The sequence below is a fragment of the Sander lucioperca genome, chromosome 16, assembly GCF_008315115.2.
Source record: "Sander lucioperca isolate FBNREF2018 chromosome 16, SLUC_FBN_1.2, whole genome shotgun sequence".
NCBI lineage: Eukaryota > Metazoa > Chordata > Actinopteri > Perciformes > Percidae > Sander > Sander lucioperca.
The window spans coordinates 21553199-21577485 of record NC_050188.1 but is presented as its reverse complement, the minus strand read 5'-3'; the positions used below and the strand labels follow the sequence as shown (position 1 = coordinate 21577485).

Below are 24287 nucleotides of genomic sequence, written 5' to 3'. Positions count from 1 at the left end.
TTTCCTTCTTGGGCTGTTTGGTCAGAGTTGTGTTGCCTGGTGGGTTTCAGCACTACAGTAAAGGCTTGGCCAGGCCATATTGGAGCAGGCGGGGGCCAAAGGGGAGAAAGCAAAGGGGCCCAGCACTACACAGACGCCAGTCCCACCACAATGAGCCACTTTAGGCCCTTGTGGTTTGGCCTCAGGGGCTGGCCGCCAGCTAGCTGGAGCTCTCTCTCCTCATCTTTTGCTAGTTCTCTCCATTTCCTTATTTGATCTACTTTTCTCTCCCTCTCTCTTATTTCTCTACATGTCTATCGGTTTGCCTTTTCTCTCTTTAACGTGTTCCCTCTTTCTCCCTCAAACATCCTGACAGTCAGTATTGCCAAGATTCACAAGTCCTTAGGCAGACAGAGCCGAGGAAGATGGTAGAAGCGGAGAAGGTTCTGTTTAAAGGAGACATTTGGGCAGAAAGAAACCTCTGGGGTTGATTTGTATAGGGGGGTGGGAGTTCACTCTGACAAGTGGACCTGTTCTAGACTCCCATCCCCCTCCCGTCACACACACACACACACACACACACACACACACACACACACACACACACACACACACACACACAATACTCCACCCCTCCTCTCCCCAGGGTCGAGAGGCCAGGCCTGGGCAGACCAGACAAGGCAACAGGTACCTCAGGTGGAGAGGGGAGCGTGTCTAATGTTACTAATGCTGGCTACTAACACTATTCTGCTCTTTGCATATCATGGTGATGATCACAAGGGTGTACCAAGATCACTTTGATTCCAGTTTTATTTGACAAAAGCCCAAATGGTGAGACTGTCAACCCAAGTGAGCAATAGAAAACTCTAAGCAATGGAAATAAAAATGATCAAGTATGCCAACAGTTGATATAAGCAGCTTTGCATTTATGCTTAGTTCAGGTTGAGAAGGGCAATACATGGAATAAGTGTATTTGAAAGAAGGTATTATGCATCATATGTAAAGGAAAACTGTGTTATTGTATGTTGAATAAACACTATACTTTTAGATACCTTGAATCAGAAAGAATACCTCATTTATGTGTTTTTTTTTATTAGAGATGTTAAAATATTTATGAAGTGTGATTACATCCAAATTGAACATTAGGCCAAAATGATATATTGTGCTTCAAATCAGCCAGGACAGAAGAGAGTTAGATAAAACCTAGAAGGCTTAATATCTTCTGTATTTCTAACTCAAATCTATCAACAACAAAAATAGACAAATAATTATTAGTTTAACTTATTTCAAAATGCCAAACATTGTCTGGTTACAGCTTTTCTGTTTCTATTTGACAAACAGTAATAATTTACACACACAGTTGTGGCCTTAATTTTCATGTTAATACTGTGTTTACAGCATATTAAGACATTGTATTTCACACATGTTTAGTGTGCACTGTCTCACCAATTAAAAACATTTACATACTCTTATATTCAAGTAGCTCCCCCCTCTCTTTCTTGTCTGCCTAGTTTTATTAATTGACCAATATACTGTATACCAATGTCCATCATGAAATTGAGACTTGCTGTCAAACACTATACAGCAGGTGTGACAAATGATTGATTTAATAGCCAGATGTTGCATGCAACATTTTATAAGAAATAGTGTTGAAGTGTATGTGGATTGGTAGAGAGCAATCAATGTCTGAAACAGTGGCTTGTCTTGTGTCATGTCTCTCCGTTGTTAATTTGTTGTGTCCCACTTGTGCACTAATGTTTTCATTGTCTCTTTCCCGCTGTGTGAGCAGCAGTTGGGCAGTGACGTCTCCCGCCCCGTCCTCGTCCAGGTGGCAGAGTCGGCCTACAGGTTCTCCCTTGGCTCAGTGGCAGGGGGTAAGAGTCACGCCCCATTGGCTCCCTGCATTCTTCACCCCACCACCCACCTACTTGCTTGCGTGTATACCTGCCCCTCCACCCTCTGCTGTTCTCATGAGAAAAGGGTGAGAGAGAGGACAATGGTTCCTCTATTGCCCTTTCCCTTGCTTACAAGAGCATTGGTTGCTCCCCTGCTTAAAGAGAAGCTCCCTCGCTTTATTTTTCTCTCTCTATCTTTTGCCCGCTCTACTATCCCTCGGCCTCGCTCTGTCCTGTCTCTCGCCTCTCTGCGTGCCATGGGAAAACCCTCCTGTGTGGATTCTTTTGTACCTGTGTGAGTGATCAGAAGAGGGAGGATGAGGGTGGGGGTGAAGGGTGGTGCCTAGGCCTTCTGTTTGGCTTCAGACTCCCCACTGTTTTTCTTATCCTCCTCCCTTCCTTCATTTCTCCTCCTTCTATCCCAAGGGAGACAGCTTAATAAGGAGGTATGGCTCTGTCATCCCTTCTTCTCTCTCGGTCTCTCTCTAATTAAGTCTGTCGCCTTGGGTCGGTTCTTTTTGTTTGTGTCCGTCTGACGGACCGAAGACACTGGGACTCAAAACACTTTGACGTTTTTCTCAACATAACCCCCACAGACTTCCCCTTCCTTCTCCGCCTTTTCCTCTTCTTCTTTAGCTCACCCAAATTACAAAGACATATTTTCTCACCTATCTCCAGTGGTATTTAGCCAAGCTACCTGCTTTTTTTTCTTTTTCACCCCAATATAATAGAAGTGAGTGGGATTTTGTTTGCAGTGCTCACAGCACACCTCTCTTACGTCTTTCTGTGAATTTTTGCTAGTAAAAGACTTCCCATTTGTATTACAAAGCACAGCACAAACTTGTCATAAATTGCTAATTTTAACCTGATGAATGCCTCCTGTTCATGAGTGGGTTCCTGAGACTGGTTTCATTCATTGGTTAACCATTTAATAGTTAAAAACAACTGGTATCTTCAAATCATTATAATCAAATATCACCCTAACAACACTATTTTCTCTTTACTCCTACACATTTATGTCTGTAGCATTTTTCAACTTATTTTATTACTGCTGTCTTCAGTTGCAAAAGACAAAGATTTAAGGCACAAGGGTGGGATACAGATGCTGGTTAATGCAAGGGGAGAACAATGGTGGCATGATCATAACGGTAAACCACTTATATGTGAAAATGTGTATATAAACAAACCGTACCCTTATAACATGTAATCAGTATATAAATAACCATTTCTTATTCTCTGTAGCTGTGGGTGCCACAGCAGTGTACCCCATTGATCTGGTGAAGACACGCATGCAAAACCAGAGGGGCAGTGGCTCCCTGGTGGGAGAGCTCATGTACAAGAACAGCTTTGACTGCTTCAAGAAGGTGGTGCGCTACGAGGGCGTCTTTGGCCTATACCGAGGTTAGTAGTATGCATGGACACATTTAAACCTCCAATTTATCCTGTATTAATAGTGCAGCAGCTACTGTAGCTTTTACATGCTGGAGTGTTTATTATACATTCACAATAATGCACCACGTGTACTTTACAGATATTCTTCACAGCATGTAAAAAAAAACAAAAAAAAACACTACAACAACAGTATTTTAAAGATCATGGTGGTTACCATGGTAATGCTTGAGAGCAATGTACCAAGTTGGTTTAACATACAACAAATGTTATTAGTAAGTCGCAACTATAATAAATTGGCTTAAGTCCATTCCCAAATTTATATTTACCGAGAGCTTTGAGATAAAATTACACACATGCCGTCAAATCCACAAAACAGGTTTTGAAAAAAAGGGCTTAGATGTGAGAAGGGACAATAAAAGTGAAGAGACAGAAGAGGAGACGAGAGGAGAAGAAAAGTGTAGGGTGGACAGGAGGGCTGTGTGAGTTCACCTCTCTGTTGACCTGTCTCCTTTGAAGTGATTACCGGCTGGCTGGGGACTTTCAGAGCAGGACAATAAACGTCACACGCAAGGCCACATACCATTAGGCCTGTGTCACGATGTGGTGATGTCGCATGTCTGGACTTACACACTCATACAGACGCATACACAGACTGAGCAAGTATGTAGGCAATACACACACTCCTTGGGCATTCAGGTACGCACATACCAGGCCACGACATCCCTAATGACTACCTGCCCTGTCTTCAGAAGCTGGGGTTAGGGTGTCTGTGTCGGCATTGTCGGGTCGGATTGAAGAAGGATTGAAAAAAGCTCCCCTAGAACGTTGGCAGGGACTTTTTAAAATCCCATGATTCTGATTGACAGCACGGGCTCCCGAGAGGAAACTTGAATGCTTGAATTTCTGTCTGAAACACAAAAGCCATCAAGAGTGGAATGGCTTCACAGACGCAGAGACAGACAAGTCTGGCTCCAGATAGATGGCCAGACAGTCAGGTATTCCTGACAGACAAGCTGTAGTTATGTAATATAAGTTGAAAGTGCCTTCGCTGAAGACATCGGAAATAAATCTGCTAAGTGAAGAATGTGGAATCAGCAGCGCAAAATTGACACAATTACTAATGTAGCATAATGCCGGGATCTCTCATAAACAAAGTGGCACAAGACCAACAGGACCATTTTTGGGGGGTATGATTTAGTGAAAAATAAATTAGGTGTATTTTCCAATGTCCTGCATGTATATTCTTTGATGTTAAAAGTATGTCAGCATTTAGGGAAAAAAGAATTCAAAAATGATTTTGGTTTGCTCTTTTTATGAGGTCCAGGCATCAGGTCCTTTAGCCAAGTTCCAAATTGAGTATATGATTGTGTGTGTGTGTGGCCTCCCTCGCTACACACAAACTACTGTAGATTATTAACAGTTTGTTGCTTTGAGGAAGTGTGTGTGTGTGTGTGTGTGTGTGTGTGTGTGTGTGTGTGTGTGTGTGCTTGCCTGCCTCGGGGCTGGGTAGGGGGCCAAGTTTCATTGTGCTCTGTTGTGATTATTTTGTTTATTTTTATCCTGCTCTGGGTTGTAATTGAGGTCTGTGTAAACTTTTGGTTGGTTTGTTTTATACTCTGCCCTTTTTTCCTATTCTGGGAAGCAGTTTCTCTCTCTTCATCCTCTCTTAACCCCTTCTTCCTCTCTCTCTCTTGTTGCTACTCTGATGTCCCCACACTCCACATCAATAGATTTCATTAACGTCTGGAGGATCTTACAGGGTCGGACGCATGCAGCGGGAAGCCACACATCATGTGGATTGTGTGGAAGTGGTGTATGTATATGTATGTGTATGTATGTGAGTGAGTAGGGGTACCACAGCCCTCTTTTTTTCTAATCATCTCGACGTTTTCTAATGATAGGTCTTGTACCACAGCTACTGGGTGTGGCGCCCGAGAAAGCCATAAAGCTCACAGTAAGTCGCTGCATTAGAAAGTGCATATGCACATTCACATATTTCTTCCATAGGTTCTTCCATTGCTTCAATCTTTTTGATGGGTTTTATATTATACGATACTACACACGTAACACACAAATAGATGTGAATAATTACCCATTAGTTACATGCACATAACCGAATGTGTCTAGCCATTTTCAGATCCTACATAAAACATTGTACACTGTATATTGACTGTATTATTCATATTGTGTTCGACCATACCAGCAATCCTTTGCCTGATATTGGAACCTTTGTATTTGAAGGTGAATGACTTTGTGCGAGGAAAGACCAGACAGAATGATGGCACAGTCCCGCTGGCAGCTGAGATCCTGGCCGGTGGATGTGTAAGTCTTCAGTCAACCATTTTGTAATGGGAACTTTTATTTGCTTGTTTGCAAATAAAGTGTAGAACTAGGTCAGTGATAACAACCTGGACAGAATTTAAGGCAGATTGACTATTGAGTGGTACATTAAATAGCATTTCTTTCATCCCATCAACTTTTAAAAAAATATAGCAGTGAAATGGAAAAAAAGCCTAAACGTTTTATATCACTTTGTCAAAAGCATTAGGTGGCTCTAAGTATTGATTAAAGAGGGATTTTCATATTTGAAAGTAAATCATGCTGGACATAGACTGTTATGTAAGTATGGTGTCTGGTTCTGACTAAAACAGACAGAAGTTTGCATAATCAAGTAAGAGTGTCTAATCACAACTAACAGTCACACTTCTTCACCAAGGTAAAAGTTCCTCCCAGTTCCTCACTTAGTCACTCTGAGAAATCTCTCCTACGAGTTCTATGAGAGTGTTGTCAGTATGAATATGACCACAGCTATTCAGCATGTTTGCAACAGTGTGCAGGTACGTTTCTCAAATACAGTCAATGTTACATTTTTCAGTGTTCACCTTCTTTTCCATAAAAGCCTAAACATGGAAGCTCTCTCTCCCTTTTCATCACCCAGGCTCTAAGAAGTGCACTGTGCTGAAATGATGCTGTACAGTACGCAGACAGTGTAGCATACATCTCTTAACTATGTTTACCTGTTTTCTGAGTGCCGCCCTTCTGACAGTTGAGCAGACAGACATTGACCTGTTTGGAGGCCAGACGTTGCTGTTTGTTGATGGAACGTGTAACGATCACACATGAAAGAGCAAATGTGCAATACTGTACATGCTCGCAGGAGTGTGTGCATGCTGACAAACAGAAGAGCATACAGGTGTACGGACACACATACACACACGCACACACACGGACACACACACTTACTTACAAGGAGGAGATGAAGAGTGACAGCAGCTGCTACCTGAGACCCCTACCAGCCTGTTACATGCTCCCCTGCCATCATAGGTTTTGATCACTGAGCTGTCACAGTCTACCCCCAAAACGCACGCACACACACACACACACACACACACACACACACACACACACACACACACACACGCAGTGTGTCCACCGAGGCTGGCAGCTTTAGCCTGAGCAAATGAAAGAAGGTCTTTCACTCAACCCTCTTTTGATGCTGATCACTAAAGCAAAGTATTTCAGGATACACAAGTCATTATGGGTTTAGCTCCACTCAGGCACATTCAATTGACCTTATTAGTTCTAGGAATATGTTTAAGAAATGTTTTAGCATGGTACAGATTGCGGATTATTTTGTGAGCGATTTTGTTTAGTGACAGAGGCAAAAATGAAAAAGTATAGTAACCACAGAAAAGCAAATATACTGAAGAAATGTTCTTCACTGTACTGGGTGTGAAAAGTAGTGGTTGCCTTTTTTATACCCATATGTATGGTGGCCGACAGGAGCAAACCCACTGCAACTAAAAAAAAACACATGCAAATAGACAAAACACAAGCAAATTAAGAAAACATCTTCATTAATTTGACAACACATGTGCAGAATTTAGCGAACACACTGTAAATACACACAACACAACCAAATACATAAACACGCTGCAAGTATACAAACGATGCAAAAATAAAAAGCACACAAACCCCGAAAACAAATGCAACAGAAAAGAGAGAGAGAGAGAGAGAGAGAGAGAGAGAGAGAGAACATGAGAGGTTTGTTTTGCAACGGAAGGAAAAATGTAGTAAAAGAGGCAACATAAAAACGTGCATATTCATTTTTACGTTTGGACCTGTCTTTTACAGTATTATAACAACAACAACACAGCTACCGTGTTAGAGACTGACTTCCACAAGAGCTTGCTAGCTAACACTAGTTAGCCCATATATTTTACTGAAAAGTAGAACACTTAAAAATCGAATAAAAAAAATTAGAATGTGGAATTATCCACTCTCTCTGACATAACCTCGCCTTCTGTTGTGTAATCTGGAAGCCGTGTTTTTCTGTTGCTTTAGTTTTTCGGTGCTTTTCATTTTGCATCATTTCTGTATTTGCAGTGCGTTTTATGTATTTGGTTGTGTTGTGTGTATTTGCAGTGTGTTCGCTAAATGCTGCGCATGTGTTGTCAAATTAATGAAGATGTTTTCTTAATTTGCTTGTGTTTTGTCTATTCGCATCTGTTTTCTTAAGTTGCAGGGCGTTTGCCCCTGTCGGCCACCATACATATGGATTCAGAAGCAAAACTATAACAGATGCATAGGGAGAGGAGAGGATAAATGTAGAGGAGAGGAGTGTGGATGGATGGATTTTTCCTCTTTTCCTCAGCGAGCCGTCGTGACAGCTCCTTTCATCCTGGCTGAGGCCCCGGTGTTAGTGCTGGCACTGCACTCTGCCTGCCACTTTATTTTACACACACACACACACACACACACACAATCACACATACAATCACACACACACACACACACACAAACACACACACAATCACACATACAATCACACACACACACACACACACACACACACACACACACACACACACACAGACGTCAAACCCTCCCTGTTTTAGTGAGGCTTCAGCCGCAGCACATGAAATCTGTTTATATCATTTGGTAGCTGTGAAAGTGTTGGTTTGGACCACAGTGTCAGCCTCAGGTCTACAGTCTATAAAGAAAAAGAAAAAGAAAGAAAGAAAGATGTAGATAACAGGGAAATAGTATGTTATATGTTCGCTTTCCAAAGCATCTTTATCTTCTCCTTATCACCTTGTGCTGTTTTGGCGTATCCTTTTCTCTGCACCTCTCATCTTTTCTTGCTTTTCTTACTCCTCTTAAACATGCTACTATCCTCTTCTCACCTACCCTTTTTCCACCTTAACCTTCTCCTCTTGCTCCCTCCTTCTACCCTCTCTAAACCCATCGCTCAGCACTATTAGGCTCCAGCGCAGGTTGCCAGTTTCTAATGATTATTTGGTAAGAATGTCATGCTCCCTTGACTGAGCTGGCTGGATGCTTATCTGGCAGTTACTGGCCTGCATTTTAGGACTTAAGTTACACAAAATACTTACTGGGTCATTGCTGAGAGGCGAAGTGGGTAAGACTTGAGAGTCAAAATACAGTAATACTTTGTTCGTGTTCATTGTGACTGTAACACAGTTTGCATGGTTGGTTCAAGTCTTTGTAATGAGTTTCTTATTAAGGCCTGCTGTGAATTATGAAAACATTATCAGAGAATCTAAAACACACACACACACACTCAGACTTGCACATGTAGCATGAAGGGTGTTAAGTACAAATGGATTATTATTTATGGATAGCAGCTAATGTAGTGAGTGTTTGGCATGTGCATTTGTGTTGGGTATGGCTAAGCTCATGGTATGCTCTCTGCAGCACACACATATAGCCAGGAGCTGTGATGCGTGCATAAGGTGCTGACGTCCCAGGTTTCTAAGGATCACCTTGCCTTGTAATTACCTGGGAATCATCAGAGAGCCGCCAACGCTGTCACTCCATAATCACAACCCTCAACCTCTCCTTCCCTCACTTCTCTTGTTTTGACTTCTCTTTCTTGTTTCTGTCTCACCATCTTTCCCTCTCTCATTAGCTCACTCTGTTTATTTGTCCGATCCTCTCGTTTCTATTCGTCTCCCTCTCTTGTCCCGGATGCTCAAAGTTTTTTGAGTTATTTTCCACAGTTAAGTAGGAATGTGGGATGGTGAAGTGCTCAGAAAGCTCTGCACTGTCGCTCCTTTTATCGCATGTTGTCAGGACTAATTGTCAGCTCATTTATCTGAACAATGTTGCTCTTTACTCTCCTTGAGTAAACAACATCTTCATCTCCCCCATCTCCAGTCTCATTAGTATCCAATTGAAGCAGCCAACACTGCTAGTGGCCGGAGCCAATAGCCTCTTGATGCTTACGCTATTAGCCAGCATGTAATCAGCTAGGTTATTTCCATGAAATAAATCATAAAGGGTTAGCTGTGAGATGTAGCAGCTTTAAAACGGCAGCCCTCCTGCTATTCACAGCCTCTCGTTGGGTCTGGAAGGGAAGCTGAAGCCCACTGTACTCTGTTATTTAAAAAAAGCGGCTGCACACACCTTCAATGAGACGATTATGATCTCTGTCTCTTCCTCATCTCGTAGGCAATATATGGTAACACTTAAAACTGAAGGAAATTGAGCAAAAAAAGCCCATGTTGCAGATTGGAGCTTGATGTCTTCCCGTAAGGCAGGAGGCAACATGTACAATCCATCATTCATAACGGAGTGACTGAAGGCGGGGGAGAAAAGGAGAGAAACAACAACAAACAGACCAGGCCTATTTAAGACAGAAATGGCACCATGGCAACCGATTGCTATCTAATTGCGATGTGCCACCCATTTTGTGTGTAGCTACAGTAACCACTGGCAACTGTAGCAGGAGAGAGACAATATTAGAGAAGATGAGAGAGATCGTTTTAGAAGAGGTCAAAGCAAGAAAGGGAGAGAGGCGATACTGGAAAAGACATTCAGAGGACGAGAGAAAAACAATTAAAGAAGAATGGAAGACACAGAAGTCAGCAAAAGCCCACTTACACCCAAAGGTGTAAACATTTCTCAGTATCGAGAAGCATTCTGGAAATGCCGTCATGTTCCCTGACTAGACACAGTTAAGCATTTGTCTCGCCACAAATCTACCCACAGCAGCTACCTCTTATACTCATAAAAACCCTGCCGACCTAAAAGGCAAAGAAACCAGTCTGAACTTGCTCACAAGTACAGGTTTGGAGAATGGTGTGAAGTGAGAGGTCAGAGAGAAGAAGAGAAGTCTGAGTCCCCGCAGGGTCTGTGAGATGAAGACAAACAGCTGACAGACTCCACTGCATCAGCTGGAGTACTCTCCTATAACTCTCCCTCTCTCTACATGTTTGTTTTGCAGCTGGTTGCTGAGGCGGCACTATTGTTAAGTTGCATCACTTGCTGCAGTTGCGTAAAAGCAAGATAATAGTTACGATTTCAATCTTGATTGTATTCAAATGTTGTTGCTTTTTTTTCAATCAGTGTATTATGTTGAAATGAACGTTCTGTCCTCAGTGGAACTCAGACAGCACACTCAAAATCTAATTTTAAACAGAGACAAAATGTATGTTAAAATTGGGTGTTCATTGCTGCAGGCAATATATTAAAGTCAGTTTTCATGTTTAACTTGAGTATCTGATCCATGTCTCTCTTCTTGAAGTTCATTCCATTGATTTCTTTTTGTCTATCTGTTCCTCCAGGCTGGTGGCTCCCAGGTCATCTTCACCAACCCTGTGGAGATTGTAAAGATCCGTCTGCAGGTGGCAGGAGAGATCACCACAGGGCCGAGGGTCAGCGCCCTGTCCGTCATCAGGGAACTCGGCTTCTTTGGACTTTACAAGGTGAGAAACACCGTTGGGGTCAGAGGTGCATGTAAAGTGCACATGTCTAAGCCATAAATCATTCTTCCAAGTGCTTTTTTCACTCCTATTACAGTATTTTAATGCTTGCGGTCTATTTTGGTGTGATCTGTTTGCATTATTTCAGAGAATGCAGAATTGTAGCTTGTGAATGTTACTGCAATGTTTATAGAATATATAATAGAGAAATAAATAAAGTATATATAAGAGTGCAGTTTTTCCCCAACAGTATACAACTCTTATCTTGAAATACAAATGCACATTTTTCACACGAAAAATTGCTGTTTCAGTAGATTTTGCTTTTTCTGAGGTGTCAATTTTGAACTGTTCCATTAAGAGTTATTGAGACTGACACTGGTATCTGACCTAATGTGCATAAGCAACTAGTTTGCACCAGTTAATGTGCAGAATAAAGTCACAGAAGGATTCAGTGAGTAGAGTCCTATAATTCTAGGAGATGATAAAATCTACTTTTCTTCATAACTTCCGCCTACTATCAATGCCAAAATCCCATAGGAAATGTGTTGGTTTCATGTCAATCTGTCCCCCAAAATGGCCCCAAAACACACAAACTTACTTTTTAAATTTTGTTTAATTCTCAACTTATATGCAAGCATGTAGCTTATTCAATTCTGTGCCAGAAGTGACGGTTGGAGACACATTGGTTAGAATAATCACTTTAAAACAACCAATAGACTGATGAAAGAACTCTGAGCAGTTAAAAGTCAGGCCACTACAACATATCGGTATGGATTTTAGACATTTACTTCTTTGATGATAGAACTTTGGGAAACAGACATAATTTAATAACTTAATAATCTTAAATTGAGAGGTACAACCGTGGAGAAAGCCATATTTTATTTAATGCTGAATTCAAGTTAGATTTGTTGCGACTGGAATTATTAGATGTCCAGTATCCATTCTATTGTATTTTAATCAGCCTCACAGTTTCACAGCATCCATTATTTCTCATTACTGTTTTGACTAAATCATATGTGATTTTTCTATTTAACTATTATACAATTATACATTACTTTACCTGAACAATTCAATGTGGTCTTCTGTTCAAGAACAAGAAAAGACACAATCTACGCTAAAAGCTGTATTTAACCTTAATTGCCATAATTGGTATTTTTCAATGGCACGGGGCTAAAAATTACAGTGCACTGTTTGAACATATTAGGGTTGTATGATATTATGCAGCCAACACATTGTAAAGGAAGCATGAACGATTATAATGTCATAAGAGGCTAATATAAAAATAGTTGTGTTGGTGTGTTTTAAATATTATTTTCTTCTTTTCATTACTATTTTTATAAATATATTGTGACTTCTAACATCCGTCTGTTTGCACCGGTGAGGTGCGCAGCCACATAGGGTTTTTTTCTTTTTTAATGCTACCAGTTAGTTAGACATAAGAGCTATAGCAATCAATGAACGAGCTGTGGCTACCGCTAACATTAGCAGCTTAACTGGCTTGACAAGGACATTAGCCCTCAGGGTAAAACAGAGCATGTCTAATTAAATTACATAAATAAGTCCTAATGGAGCTCAGCAGGGGACATTCTGCTTCAACTGTCAACACAATCAACTGTGAAAATGTCAATCTCATACCTGCGGTTGTATTAATTTGCAAGTCAGATGATGGCACTTGTGCTGTGAAATTCCAACTAGTAAACTATTTTTCAATGAATCCCCTCCATCCCTTAGACAAGACTTTAATTTTGATAGTTTGCTGATCATTTACTACACTGGACCTTATTATTTTATGTCCCCCAGGTTTGTGTTTTTTTTCTGTCTGCTGATGTGGCCACCTGTACGAGCAGACAAGTTCCATGTAAACCTTTTGGTTCTTTTAACAAGGCTGTAATAGAGTGTGGAGCCTCCTCTTGTCTCTGTCTACCTGCCTCTTGTTACTGTGTTTGTGTAGTTGTGCACTCACTCCTAGTAATTTATGACTATGTTGCTGTGTGTGTGTGTGTGTGTGTGTGTGTGTGTGTGTGTGTGTGTGTGTGTGTGTGTGTGTGTGTGTGTGTGTGTGTGTGTGTGTGTGTGTGTGCGTGCGTGCGTGCGGTGTCCACATAGCTGTCTCCATTCAACTGTCTGTGGGAATGCTGCTCAATGCTGCATATGAGTGTGTGTAAATGTGCACATACTTTATTGTGTTTGTCTCCTGGTCCATGCAAAGACAGGAGACAAAGTGCATTGAGAAAGCAGTAGCGGTGTTGGCGTTGGTGGTGGTGGTGGAGGGGAGGCGGGGAGGAGACGAGCTCCAGCCTGCAAGCCCCAGACGGGCTGGCTCCGGAGGGGCTGCACCCAGGCACAGAGCTGCCTTTGTCAGGGTAATTATCCTGACGCTCACCCTCCGTTGGTGGAGCTACCGGTTGGTAGGGTGGCTAACGCACTAGCGCCACCACTCATCTCTGGAGAAAAGTTGTCAGTGTAGGAATATCCAACCAGACGTTTCATGTTTATGGACTTATTGTATTCAAGTTAACTTCATCTTGGTGTAAAAGGATTATGTATACACACACTCTCTGTCGCCGCTCTTCCAGTGCAATACCCGGTCCAACACCATTACCCTGATATTAAGGCTTCTAGTCCCCAGTCCCTGTGACGCTGCTTGTCTGTCTTGCCACGATAGAATCTCCCAGCTTTCAGCAGCCGCTTGGGCCCCAGCCAGCAGGCGGGACAGGCAGACAAGAAGTGCCAGAGGAAAGAGAGGGAAAAAGATAGCCCAGGTATCTGCCAATCCTCTCTCTGTTTGTGTGTGTGTAGAAACCAAAGCATTATCCCATAGGAGTTAAATGAAGCCTGTCCAAGACAGGGAGACCCTGGCCAGCTCTTTAAACGCCTTCTGTTGACTGTAGTTGATGTATCAAGGAGGTGGCAGCAGGCCAACAGGCTTGAAATACAGTAGGAAACTCAATAGGCTTGATGATATAGTGTTGTTTACAGTGGCAGACAAGGAGTCATCTTCATCAGCCAGTCTGTCTTTCTTTGCTTTTCCCCACTCTTTTTTTTTTTTTTTTTTACTGTCAGCCTTGCTTTCCGAGCTGCCTCCCTCACCTGCTGCTAAGGACACAGATTGTTTGCATATGGAGAGAAATCATTTGTTTGGCATGTTGTGGTTGATATTTCACTCTGCTATAAGAGTTCCAGGAGTCTTTTGGAAGTAGTTTATTTGGCAGTAACATCAGTTGATGCTTGAATATCTGGTTTGGGAACAGTCAGTTGAAAAAAAACAATCCATCTTTAGAGACCTGAGCCAGAAATCAAGGATGGAATCCCCTGAGCCCCATCACATCATATCATTCCACTTTCTGAGACTTTAACTCTTATTATATATGATCTAAACATCTCCTTTTCCGACTTTCTTTCTCTAGGGTTCCAAGGCATGTTTCCTGCGGGACATCCCCTTCTCAGCCATCTACTTCCCCTGTTACGCCCACATCAAGGCTCACCTCACTGAGGAGGACGGGAGGATAGGGCCAGCCAAGATGCTGTTTGCTGGAGCGCTGGCAGGTACTTCAGCCTTTATACTTCAACAGAAAGTAAAAAAAAGTTAGAGCTAGTATCAAGTTTAGAGAGCGTTTTACGTTTCCAGACAACAGAATTATACCTGAGGGTGCCTGGACTAAAAATCAAAAGCAACTATTTGTTCTTTCTAGAAAGCTTCTCTCAAAGTACCGAATATAATGTTATCTACGCAAGAGTAAGAAGAAATGAAGGCAGTAAAGTTGTATTTTGCTATTGTTTACTGTTGAGACTGAATGTTGCCAGTAAACAGTCTACCATAATTGGTGTGCTATGGGCATTATAGCAGCTTTAAAGTGGAATTTAATTTCATTGGGATCATCTCTGTTGAAAAGTGCACTAAAATCTCAAACTGTGTAATGAAGTCTGTTAATGTCTGCAGTACTGTATACTTCTATGGACATACACAGATCTCATGAGGCCAGGTGCAATCATCAACAATCTCATGCTGCATTTTAAAAGTTTAGCCTTTTTAGAGTGCGTCCATAACTTGAAAAACAGCATTTAGTCTTGTAAAATACTTCACCATTCATAGTGAGCCAAAAAGGTTTAGTCCCTGAGGCAATGAAGTTTATGAAAAACCTTTGGTCAGCTCTAATTCTGAACAAAGTGTGAGAGCAGGTCTTACTCTGCTCTCTCGCCTCAGACCTCTACAGGCCTTCAGTAACAGTAGCAGAGCTCAGAGTTTGGAAGCCAGGCAGCCTCTGACCGCAGGCTCCATGGCGGTAGCTGCTAATTAGAGCGTTGCTCAGTGATTGGGGACTGGGGTTTTGGAGCTCTGCAGCAGGGAAGCGCCTCAGATGCTTGCCAACCAGGCCGACAGGGAAGCTATCCAAACCTAATACAGTATATTGGACATGTACTTACATACATGAAGGCAAGCGCACAAACATGCTTGTGCATACTTTATGCATGTTGACCATGCAAGAATGCATTCAGTCCTGTCTGTAGGTTAGTCATCACAATGAGCAAGGAGGCCAAGAACACCAACACCCACTGATGACTTAATAACGTTATCCTCTGCATGAAAATATGATCCAAAGTAGAGTTTAAATATTGGATTTAAACGTAAGGTCAACGCTAATAACAGACCAGCACTCACCTGCCAAGTTAAAAGGCTTTAGAACATTTGCATGAAAAACTTAATATTTGTTTTGAATCCTCGGAGACGTGTCAGCAGCACTCTCTTTTTGACGCAGAGGCACAGCACAACACGGAAAAATCATAAATCCTGCCTCCCTCCATTTTTTTCTCTGGTTTCTCACCACAAGACTGGCAGCAAAGGCCCACAGAATCCGAGCTGAAACAAGGCTCATGATTTCTTTTTTTTTCTTGGTTCCTTCGACACATTTATCACCCCTCTTTCAAATGTATTTATCAGCGGTTACAGCATTCTGGCAATTAGTGTTTTACAGTCAGCACAGGAAATTGAATTACACGCTCAGTTTGCACAGCATTATTTAGCTAGGCATTACTCTGGTCTGTGAAGAACATAGGGTTGGCCATCTCTAACTCAACATCAGCTCTGTATGTGAGAAATAGTTATGGATGGAATGTCTGGCCTTGTTCGCTGTGGGGAGGTAGGGGTATCCACGTTGTTCAGCCTTTAGTCATGTGTAGTTGAAACAATCCGTCAAATCATCAATTAATCGATTGACAGAAAATGAATTAACTATTTTGATAATTGTTTAATTGTTCGAGTCGCTTTTAAAGCAGAAACGATTCATTCACTCATTTGATGATTTCACCTTCTTAAATCTGAGTGTTTTATCTATTTATTTATTTTCATATCGGCGTTTAACGGCACTCTGTGGGTTTTTTAATCACTAGTCTCACAATGGAGCAATGTTTTTGCCAATGAGTCCCCATTTTGTCAGTTAGTAGTATCAGTAGTAACGCCTCAAGAAACAGAAATGCACCAACAAAGGCAAATGTCTATTCTTCCTGATGTTTCTCCCCTCATTTGTTTTTTTTTTCTTATCTAAATTGAGGGTCTAAGGACAGAGTGGTGTTATATAGTGTACGGAGTATAAAGCTGAGGATATGGACCTCACTGGGCTGACCTCTTTCTACAACTCTCTGCTGCAGGCGTGGCAGATACAATGTACTCGTGATGCAAATGAAACTCCGAGAATGTGGCTGTTTGAGGAACCTTTGTTTTTCAACAACTCTTTAAGGACTCAAATATTACAGTCTGCCAGGGCCAATCTCAGAGAAGCTGGGTGTACCAAACTGGGTCACCTGATGAAGATGACTGCTGCATCTGTTGATGTCCTGAGAGCGAGTAGTAACATCACCTCCATCAGGCTGATCAACAGGGTGGTGAATCAAGTTTGTGCTGCCCTGGAGCAACCTCAGCGAACTGTGGTAGAGAATCGGACTCTGTGTGATCAGTGGAGTGAGGGGTGGGAGTACAGTTTCCCCTCTCTGACCATCACCCCAGCTGTGGGGGAGTGGCGTGGGGGAAGCAGGCCAGCTACTGTCTTTTTCAACCCCTCACCTTGACAAGTTTCAAGCTGCAGGGAAGAAAGCGCTTAATCACACCTGCATAAAGGTCCTGAACCTGCGGTCTTTGGCTGAGCTGAAGGAGTCAAGGTGGACTGTTTTTTTTGGTCCAGACGTTTCCCCGAAAGGCAGTTGGCGTTCCCTGTACAAGATGCCCGTTGAAAAGCTATAGCTACGAACAGATACTGAGTGCACCTAGATGTATTTTTTGTTTGCAGGTGGAAACACTAGCACATTAATTTGTTAAGTTTTGTCGGCTGTCAGCTCTGCTAGAGCTTCTTAAAGGTGGGTTCAGGGCTTTGGGGAGTTTTTTTCTTTGGAATTGTTCATTTTTGGTCCAAAATACAGAAAGCAAAAAGAGACTGGTCACATTTTATTGAACTTTTTGTTTGGGATGGCAAAGTCGGCCATCTGGCTAACACGCAGGAACCGGGCTCAGGGTGCTGGTAGTGTAGAGCCAGCGCCGGTTCTGGAAGGACTGGTCCGATTGAGGGTGGAACATTCCTACTACCAGATGATTGACAATTTGCTGGATTTCAGTCGTTTGTGGGCTGTAGGGGAGGTGACTGTGAATCTTCTCTGAAAATGATCCAATAAAGGGACTTTGAAAACCAAAAACTCTCTCTCCTCTCCTCTCCTCTGCTCTCCTCTCCTCTCCTCTCCTCTCCTCTCCTCTCCTCTCCTCTCCTCTTTTCAGTGCAGGTGGTCAGTCTCCACCGGGTGCCAGTCGGCTACCTAATGCTGAGTTGATTAGGCTTTCTGAATAGCTCGTTTGGCCGTTACAAAAACCAAGAAGTCAGAATAAATCGTCAAGAGGGCAGTTGATGGTAATGACCGAGCCATCAATGATTGAGCCCATTCATTGCTGAAGTGGCTGGAGTGGGGACTTTGCAGTCACTCCCTTCAGTCAGCCAGTCACTTTCACAGTACGGTACACGGTGTGCATTGCTCTCATTACCGTCCATTGTCCGGCCCCGTTCAAACGGCTGTAAGAAAAGTTGGAGAGGGAGGAAAGGAAGAAAAAAGGTAGCGATTAAATAATGGCCTCGTTGGTGGTATGGATTGGTTGATGGTGAAGTGATAGGAACTGGCCCCTACTTGTGTATAGTGTATGTATGCAGCAGACTCGCTGCAAGATGGTCACAATCCAAGATGACGTGTTTTAAAAGAGGGAACAAAGAAGGCAAAAAACACTCATCAGATGCAGTTAGGATGATATGCAAGATTTGATTTGACCGCCGATGGCTGCTTTCTACAAATCATCTCATTTGTTTGGGGCTGGTTTAAAATTTCTGCTCTGTTTAGAATCAAACACATCCGACTGTTTAAAAAAGGAAAAGTGTCACACCATTAAACAGCCCTTGTTCTCCCCAGGCATGCCGGCGGCCTCTCTGGTGACCCCAGCTGACGTGATCAAGACCAGGCTACAGGTGGCGGCACGTGCCGGTCAGACCACCTACAGCGGCCTGGTGGACTGTTTCTGGAAGATTCTCAGAGAAGAGGGACCCCGGGCTTTCTGGAAAGGATCTGGAGGTAATGTTCGCTAAGACCAACATAATACTAATGATGAAAGTACTATTTCACTTTTGCCCCGTGTTTCACTTCTCAGGTTATATACAGGGTGCCCTGCCTTATTGGTGGAGGTTGTTGGGCCGTATACAGCATCTGAATCTTTATTTTTATTTGCGGCTACTATTTTCCTAAAACAGTCCTGGAATTGAACATCAAGCATAAGACAGTAAAGGACTGTGCTCTTTGTTTTAACATAATTTTATCATATCATAACATGAATATTTTGAGGGCATAATATGCAATGAGTATCCCTAACACAGTGTAAAGTTGGCCCCTTCTCCCCAGAGAGAGAGAGAGAGAGAGAGAGAGAGAGAGAGAGAGAGATGCATGTAGTATGGTGTAGTAGTGTATCATATTTTTGATAAATGGTAATGTTTTGTAATCCTATGTGGGATGGGCCAAATGTATGGCATGGAAAGAAAAGCGAAGTAATTCCATTTTCCCCTTCAATACACATACAATTCTTAGAATTAGAATCATTATTCGATATTTGCTAGATTGATAAATATAGTTTTATAAATAAATTGATATAAACATTATATTGATGTAAATACCAATCTGTGACAGAAATAGCACTGACTTTAATAACGTTTTTATTAGCTTTATTAACTTTTTTGTGGCTGACTTCCTCATGTCCCCGTAACTTCTGAAACCAAAGCTTGATTATACACAGATTAGCAAACATATACATTGAAATAAACCCATTTCTACCCCATCCTGCAGCTCGTGTGTTCAGATCCTCGCCTCAGTTTGGAGTGACCCTGGTGACCTATGAACTCCTCCAGCGCTGGTTCTATATCGACTTTGGAGGACAGTAAGTCTAATTCTCTCTTACTAACCTTCCAACAAGCTTGGTTTTCAGTTTTACTTTGTTGTTACTGTCATTACAAAACTCCAAACCACCCCTTCCATTACTCTACCAGTAATCAATGTAAACACACATATTTCTTCTTGCCATTGTTTTTTGAAGACGGAATATTACTGCTAGTTCATCCCCTTAACAACGACCATCTGCTTCCAGAACAATAGGGTTAATTTCACCATACAGTAGCTGCTCTTGTTGCGTGTCCTCCCTCCTCTACCAGAGAGAAAGAAATGCCACAAGACCAAAAATAATTTCTGTGCACATTAGCTCACAGGCTGACGCTCTCACTTGAAGCTCTGGGTGTGACAATTTTCTCAAACTCGATAGTTTAGCCGCATAGTGATCAGGGCAGGCAGCACCCATTTGACTTGTACATGTACTATCCCCACTTCTGGGATTGAAACAAGCTCATTTTCCTCCTCAAAATAGGCCACTCAGGAATAATTCACTCATTTTCTAAAGTTAAAAATGCCCAGTGGGGAAGAGAGGTGGTGAACCTCTCAGAATGACTAAGAAAGGGCTTCTTTTAATGGACAGCTGTGTTGCACATGCATGTATGTCAATGGGTGGCTCGTGGCTTTTACATGTTGCTCCCTCTCTCCCAAAGACTCGCACTGAAACAAAATCACTTGCAGATCCAATGAAAATTTGGTGTGGTTTTGGGCAAGTTGATCTGTGCTTTGCTGTCCGCGTTGACAGCCAATCACAAAGCTCGACGTGAAATCAACAACTGAATTGATTTGTTCTGCTCTAAGGGACAATTTTTCCTCTTTTGGTTTTCTATAAAGATGTTTACTTCTGTGGTGAACAGTGTTGAATATGATAATATTAATTCAAGATTTAATAATGATAATAATAAAACTCCTGTCTGTGCACGCTCACTTCTTTCCCCTACTTGGTTAAAATAACATCTTGCACTGTGTTTATGTTGTTGAACAGCTTCCCCTTTAACTCTACCACTCCTCACCTTTCTCTCCTTTATTCAACTCTCTCTCACTGTGCCTCTGGCTTCCTCCTCCTGTCTCTCTCTCTCTCTCTCTCCTCACCACAGAAAGCCGTCTGGCTCAGAGCCCACCCCCAAGTCTCGGATCAGCCTGCCGGCGCCCAACCCCGACCACATCGGAGGCTTCAGGTTGGCCGTGGCCACGTTCGCTGGCATCGAGAGCAAGTTTGGGCTCCATCTCCCACGCTATACGGTGGCCACGAAAGCAGCAGCGGCCCCCTCCGATGTGAGCACCCCCTGAACCTCCACAGGTAGGGGGGTAAGTAAAAGAGAGGGCTTGCATGTTTTTCACCAAGTCATTGTAGTATTTTAAATTACATATTTAAGGTTATTTAAAATGTATCTTCTTATAATCATATTTATGGTAGTCTATATGCACCCATATGGATTAGTGAGCAGGCACTCAAAGAAAATTCTTTCTTGGACTTTTACCTTTTGATTGACACTGTATAGACTTGTATTATAATGCGGTTTTGTTTTTCATACAGTTCAGCTGGTTCAGTATTTGCACACAGGCAGCAGAAGGGCTGGCAGAAGTTTAAACACACCTTAACTGCTTTTGTTTTTGAATATACTATCAAAAATGACATACAGTTGCCGTTTTTTCCAGTGTCTTCTTTTTGTTGCTTTATAATAACCAAAAGCACATTCCTCACATGATCATATAGCTAGCTGAAAAGAAAATCTTTTGATCATAAATGTGGCTCTTGTGTATATATGAGAAATCCAGAGACATATTTTCATATCTATACGGCTATTTTGCTCTTTTAATTGTTAATGTTTTAATTGCTCATTTGATCAAATGTATCAACAAGAATATGACCAAAACGTACTTGAATGTAAAGACACAGTGTGTACCATTCTGATTGTACACAATGTTTACTGTAAGATGTTTGGATTCAGGTCTAAATGTATGCAGATGTGTACATATCTGAGAGACAGCTGGCACCGACTGCAGCTCTGTAGTGTGTCATGACTCAGTATTTAAATTTGTACAGTATAGAGAATGTAGGAGTTACATATGGTTTGTAATAACCGTGCCTTACTGTGCGTATGGCAGCAATATGTGTACCAAGAGTAAAGAGAAACTTATATTAGTAAACTGAATGTTTGCTAGAGTTTTCATTTCCATTACCAGTTGAACGCTGAAGGAAAAATCAAGACAACAGTTCATGAGCTATGCTTTAATAGTAAACACAGCAGATTTAACAGCCAGCACTCTGCATTACAATATACCTCTTAATCATTAACAGTTCATTAAAGAATATACAGTTGTTTCTCTCATTCAGAACTAAAATCAAAGTTCCAGTACCAGACTTGATTCGGTTTCTGACATCCTGAAACACTGACATAAAGCAGCCACAAAGCCCTGTGTGTGGAAAAAATGTCACCATAATAACTCCATGTGTATGCATCTGTAATATTTCAGGAATGTGTTGCATGCAGGCATAATACAGAGAAAAGAAGCACAACATAAAGTGAACATGACCTTTTGTAAACAATACAGGACTAGTCTATGGACCCTGCTTTATTTTTACGGTAGTGCAAAGCATCGTCACAGCACACATATCCTTATAAGGCTATAAGACTGCCACTTTGTATATACTGTAGGCTCACGGGTTGCAAGCAACAAATCACCTTAAGTCAATAAATAAATAAATAAGGGCGGACAAATCAGTAGAGGTCACATTTTCCGGTTGAGTAAATGCAAGAATACAATAAAGACGCGGCTCTGTTTGGACCAGACAGGAACATGTACATAAAGATGAAGAAACTAAACTGATTGAGATGCACATGCTATAGTGACAACGATAAAAGCACACCAGAGGGGTGTACTGCGAAGCAAGTTCGACAGAGCCAGGCTTTCTTCTTGGCTCAACAAAACTTTAAACCCCAATCAGAGATAATTGGTATCACGACAGTGGTTATCACTTATTTTTATAACACAGATATTTTCATCTGGCCCTGTGCACGTTCCTATAAAAGGGGGCAATCAGTCAGGTTGTTAAAATGGATAGCCGTGAAAAACGGACATGGTAGCAAATCAGGACCAAGCATAAAAACATAATCTAAAGTTGTATGTAGTTGCTGTGCCTTCATCATTCTCTTAGTGAATGGATGATATGCTGTGTAAAATTTAAAGTGTTCATTTAACCTGAAACAAAACGGGGGAAATAATAAAGAGGAGGAAGACTGGAGGGGGCCAGCTCCACCAGACAATTGATGCTGCGAAAGGACTTTCTATTAACAAAATCCCCCTCATGTTCCCCTAAGGCTCCGGTGATGGGTATGTGGGTGCAATCTGCTGCACTTATAATGACCCGAAGGAAATCCTATGAAACAATTCCTCCGAAGGGAACCTCATAACAGTGACACAATTTCCAAAGTTGGTGATCAGTGAAAGGGTCGCTTTTTTTATAGCCGATTTCAATCGGAAACTCTAGGTGTGTAGCATCATTTACCATGGCGATCTACCAGGTTAAAAAGTAGTCACCTTTGTGACATTTTGGCTTTAGGTTTAACATACCTTGCTAACCACTAATCTCGCTTCATAGTACACCCCACTGGTCTCTTTGGTTTGGAGTCCTGTTCTATGAAGCCAGCTCCATAGGCCCCTCCTCCTCGCCGTCCGCCCGGTTAGCACGAATCTCCATCAGGGTACGAGCGAAGCGCGCCCAGTCATCAGTATGAGTCACTGACAGCTGTAGGAAACATCAAAGAAACACAGATAACATGGCATTAAGTGCATTGTGTAGATACTCCTACTAATAGCTTGTTATAATACCAAAGAATCATCTCTGAGGATGCATGAACACATTTATTTTCAATCAATAGTATATTAATCAGGCCACAGGGGACAATGATGGGAAAACAACAAAAATAAGGCAGTTTTTAGCTTTACGTGCAGCATATTTTTGAAATCCTCACATTTTAGAGGAAAAGTTAGAGGCTCACCAAAATCATTTAAATTCATTATCTGGGGACAGCGAATAAATCCCCTAACAATTCATCAAATAGTTGAGATATTTCAGTCTGCTGCTAGCATGGCTAAAAATCTGATAACCTGCACTGACCATGTCAGCTAATATAGGATGTCAAACTGAATGTAGTTGCTCTTTAAACGTTTAGCTGGAGTCGTATACTATGGGAGTCAGAATGAGTGGGACAGAAGCCACGGCTGCCACCCAAGCTGTCTGTAACCGCTTTGCATGGCCAGGCTGTAATTAAAGGCAGCCATTTTGAACCCCCCCAACCCCCCACAGAGCAGGGCTGGCCGCAGCAGGGGGCTCTGCCAGAACATCATGTATATGGTGCCTGAGTGACTTCAGCGTAGCAACATTTTAACAGATTGCAAGAAGTGTCAAAGAAACAGTGAGGGATTTAGTGTTTGTCAGGCTTTAAAATGCAGCAGGTCCAAAGCGTTGTATTACCATGGAGCAGCATTAAGCCACTAGTTTTCCCCCATGGCAGCCATCTGAAAGACTTTGGTTTCATGATTTGGACTTTTCAGTAGAGGACTAATAAAAACAGTCCAAATCTCTGCGGATAAATAACCTAAAGCTAGTTTGTACTGAGTAAAAATAATGCCAAAATAAAAGTATTTGGTATTTTGCTTTCCTGGAACCATCTCAAGGGTTGCTTTTGGTCCCATGGAACTGTGGGCATCTCTTTTTTTCACATGCTGTTCCTAGTTTGAGCTATATGGGGGGAGTTTCTAGTGAAGTAAATACCCCCATCACCACCACCACATACACACTCCCCTTTGGAGTCATAAAACCTTTCAACTCCGC

General features: G+C 42.0%; 2 protein-coding genes across 23 annotated transcripts in view; one reads left to right on the top strand and one right to left on the bottom strand.

Annotated features, from left to right (window-relative positions):
• LOC116066903 (calcium-binding mitochondrial carrier protein Aralar2) overlaps positions 1–21603 on the top strand; it is a 48861-nt gene extending 27258 nt beyond the window's left edge. For 2 of the 4 annotated variants that reach the window (XM_031323088.2, XM_031323092.2), the window contains exons 10-18: positions 1769–1853; positions 3117–3275; positions 5168–5220; positions 5508–5588; positions 10856–10996; positions 14401–14539; positions 18431–18589; positions 19352–19442; positions 20545–21603. In XM_031323088.2, the coding sequence (XP_031178948.1) occupies positions 1769–1853; positions 3117–3275; positions 5168–5220; positions 5508–5588; positions 10856–10996; positions 14401–14539; positions 18431–18589; positions 19352–19442; positions 20545–20737 (1101 nt within the window). In that variant the 3' untranslated portion in view covers positions 20738–21603. The remainder of the gene's footprint in view (positions 1–1768; positions 1854–3116; positions 3276–5167; positions 5221–5507; positions 5589–10855; positions 10997–14400; positions 14540–18430; positions 18590–19351; positions 19443–20544) is intronic. The other 2 variants (XM_031323091.2, XM_031323090.2) reach the window with 2 other exon arrangements.
• Positions 21604–21665: 62 nt separating this feature from the next.
• The window catches only part of LOC116066904 (cytoplasmic dynein 1 intermediate chain 1), a 59389-nt gene continuing 56767 nt past the window's right edge, over positions 21666–24287 (bottom strand). For all 19 annotated transcript variants that reach the window (XM_035993099.1, XM_035993100.1, XM_035993104.1 and 16 more), the window contains one exon: positions 21666–23198. In XM_035993099.1, the coding sequence (XP_035848992.1) occupies positions 23088–23198 (111 nt within the window). In that variant the 3' untranslated portion in view covers positions 21666–23087. The remainder of the gene's footprint in view (positions 23199–24287) is intronic.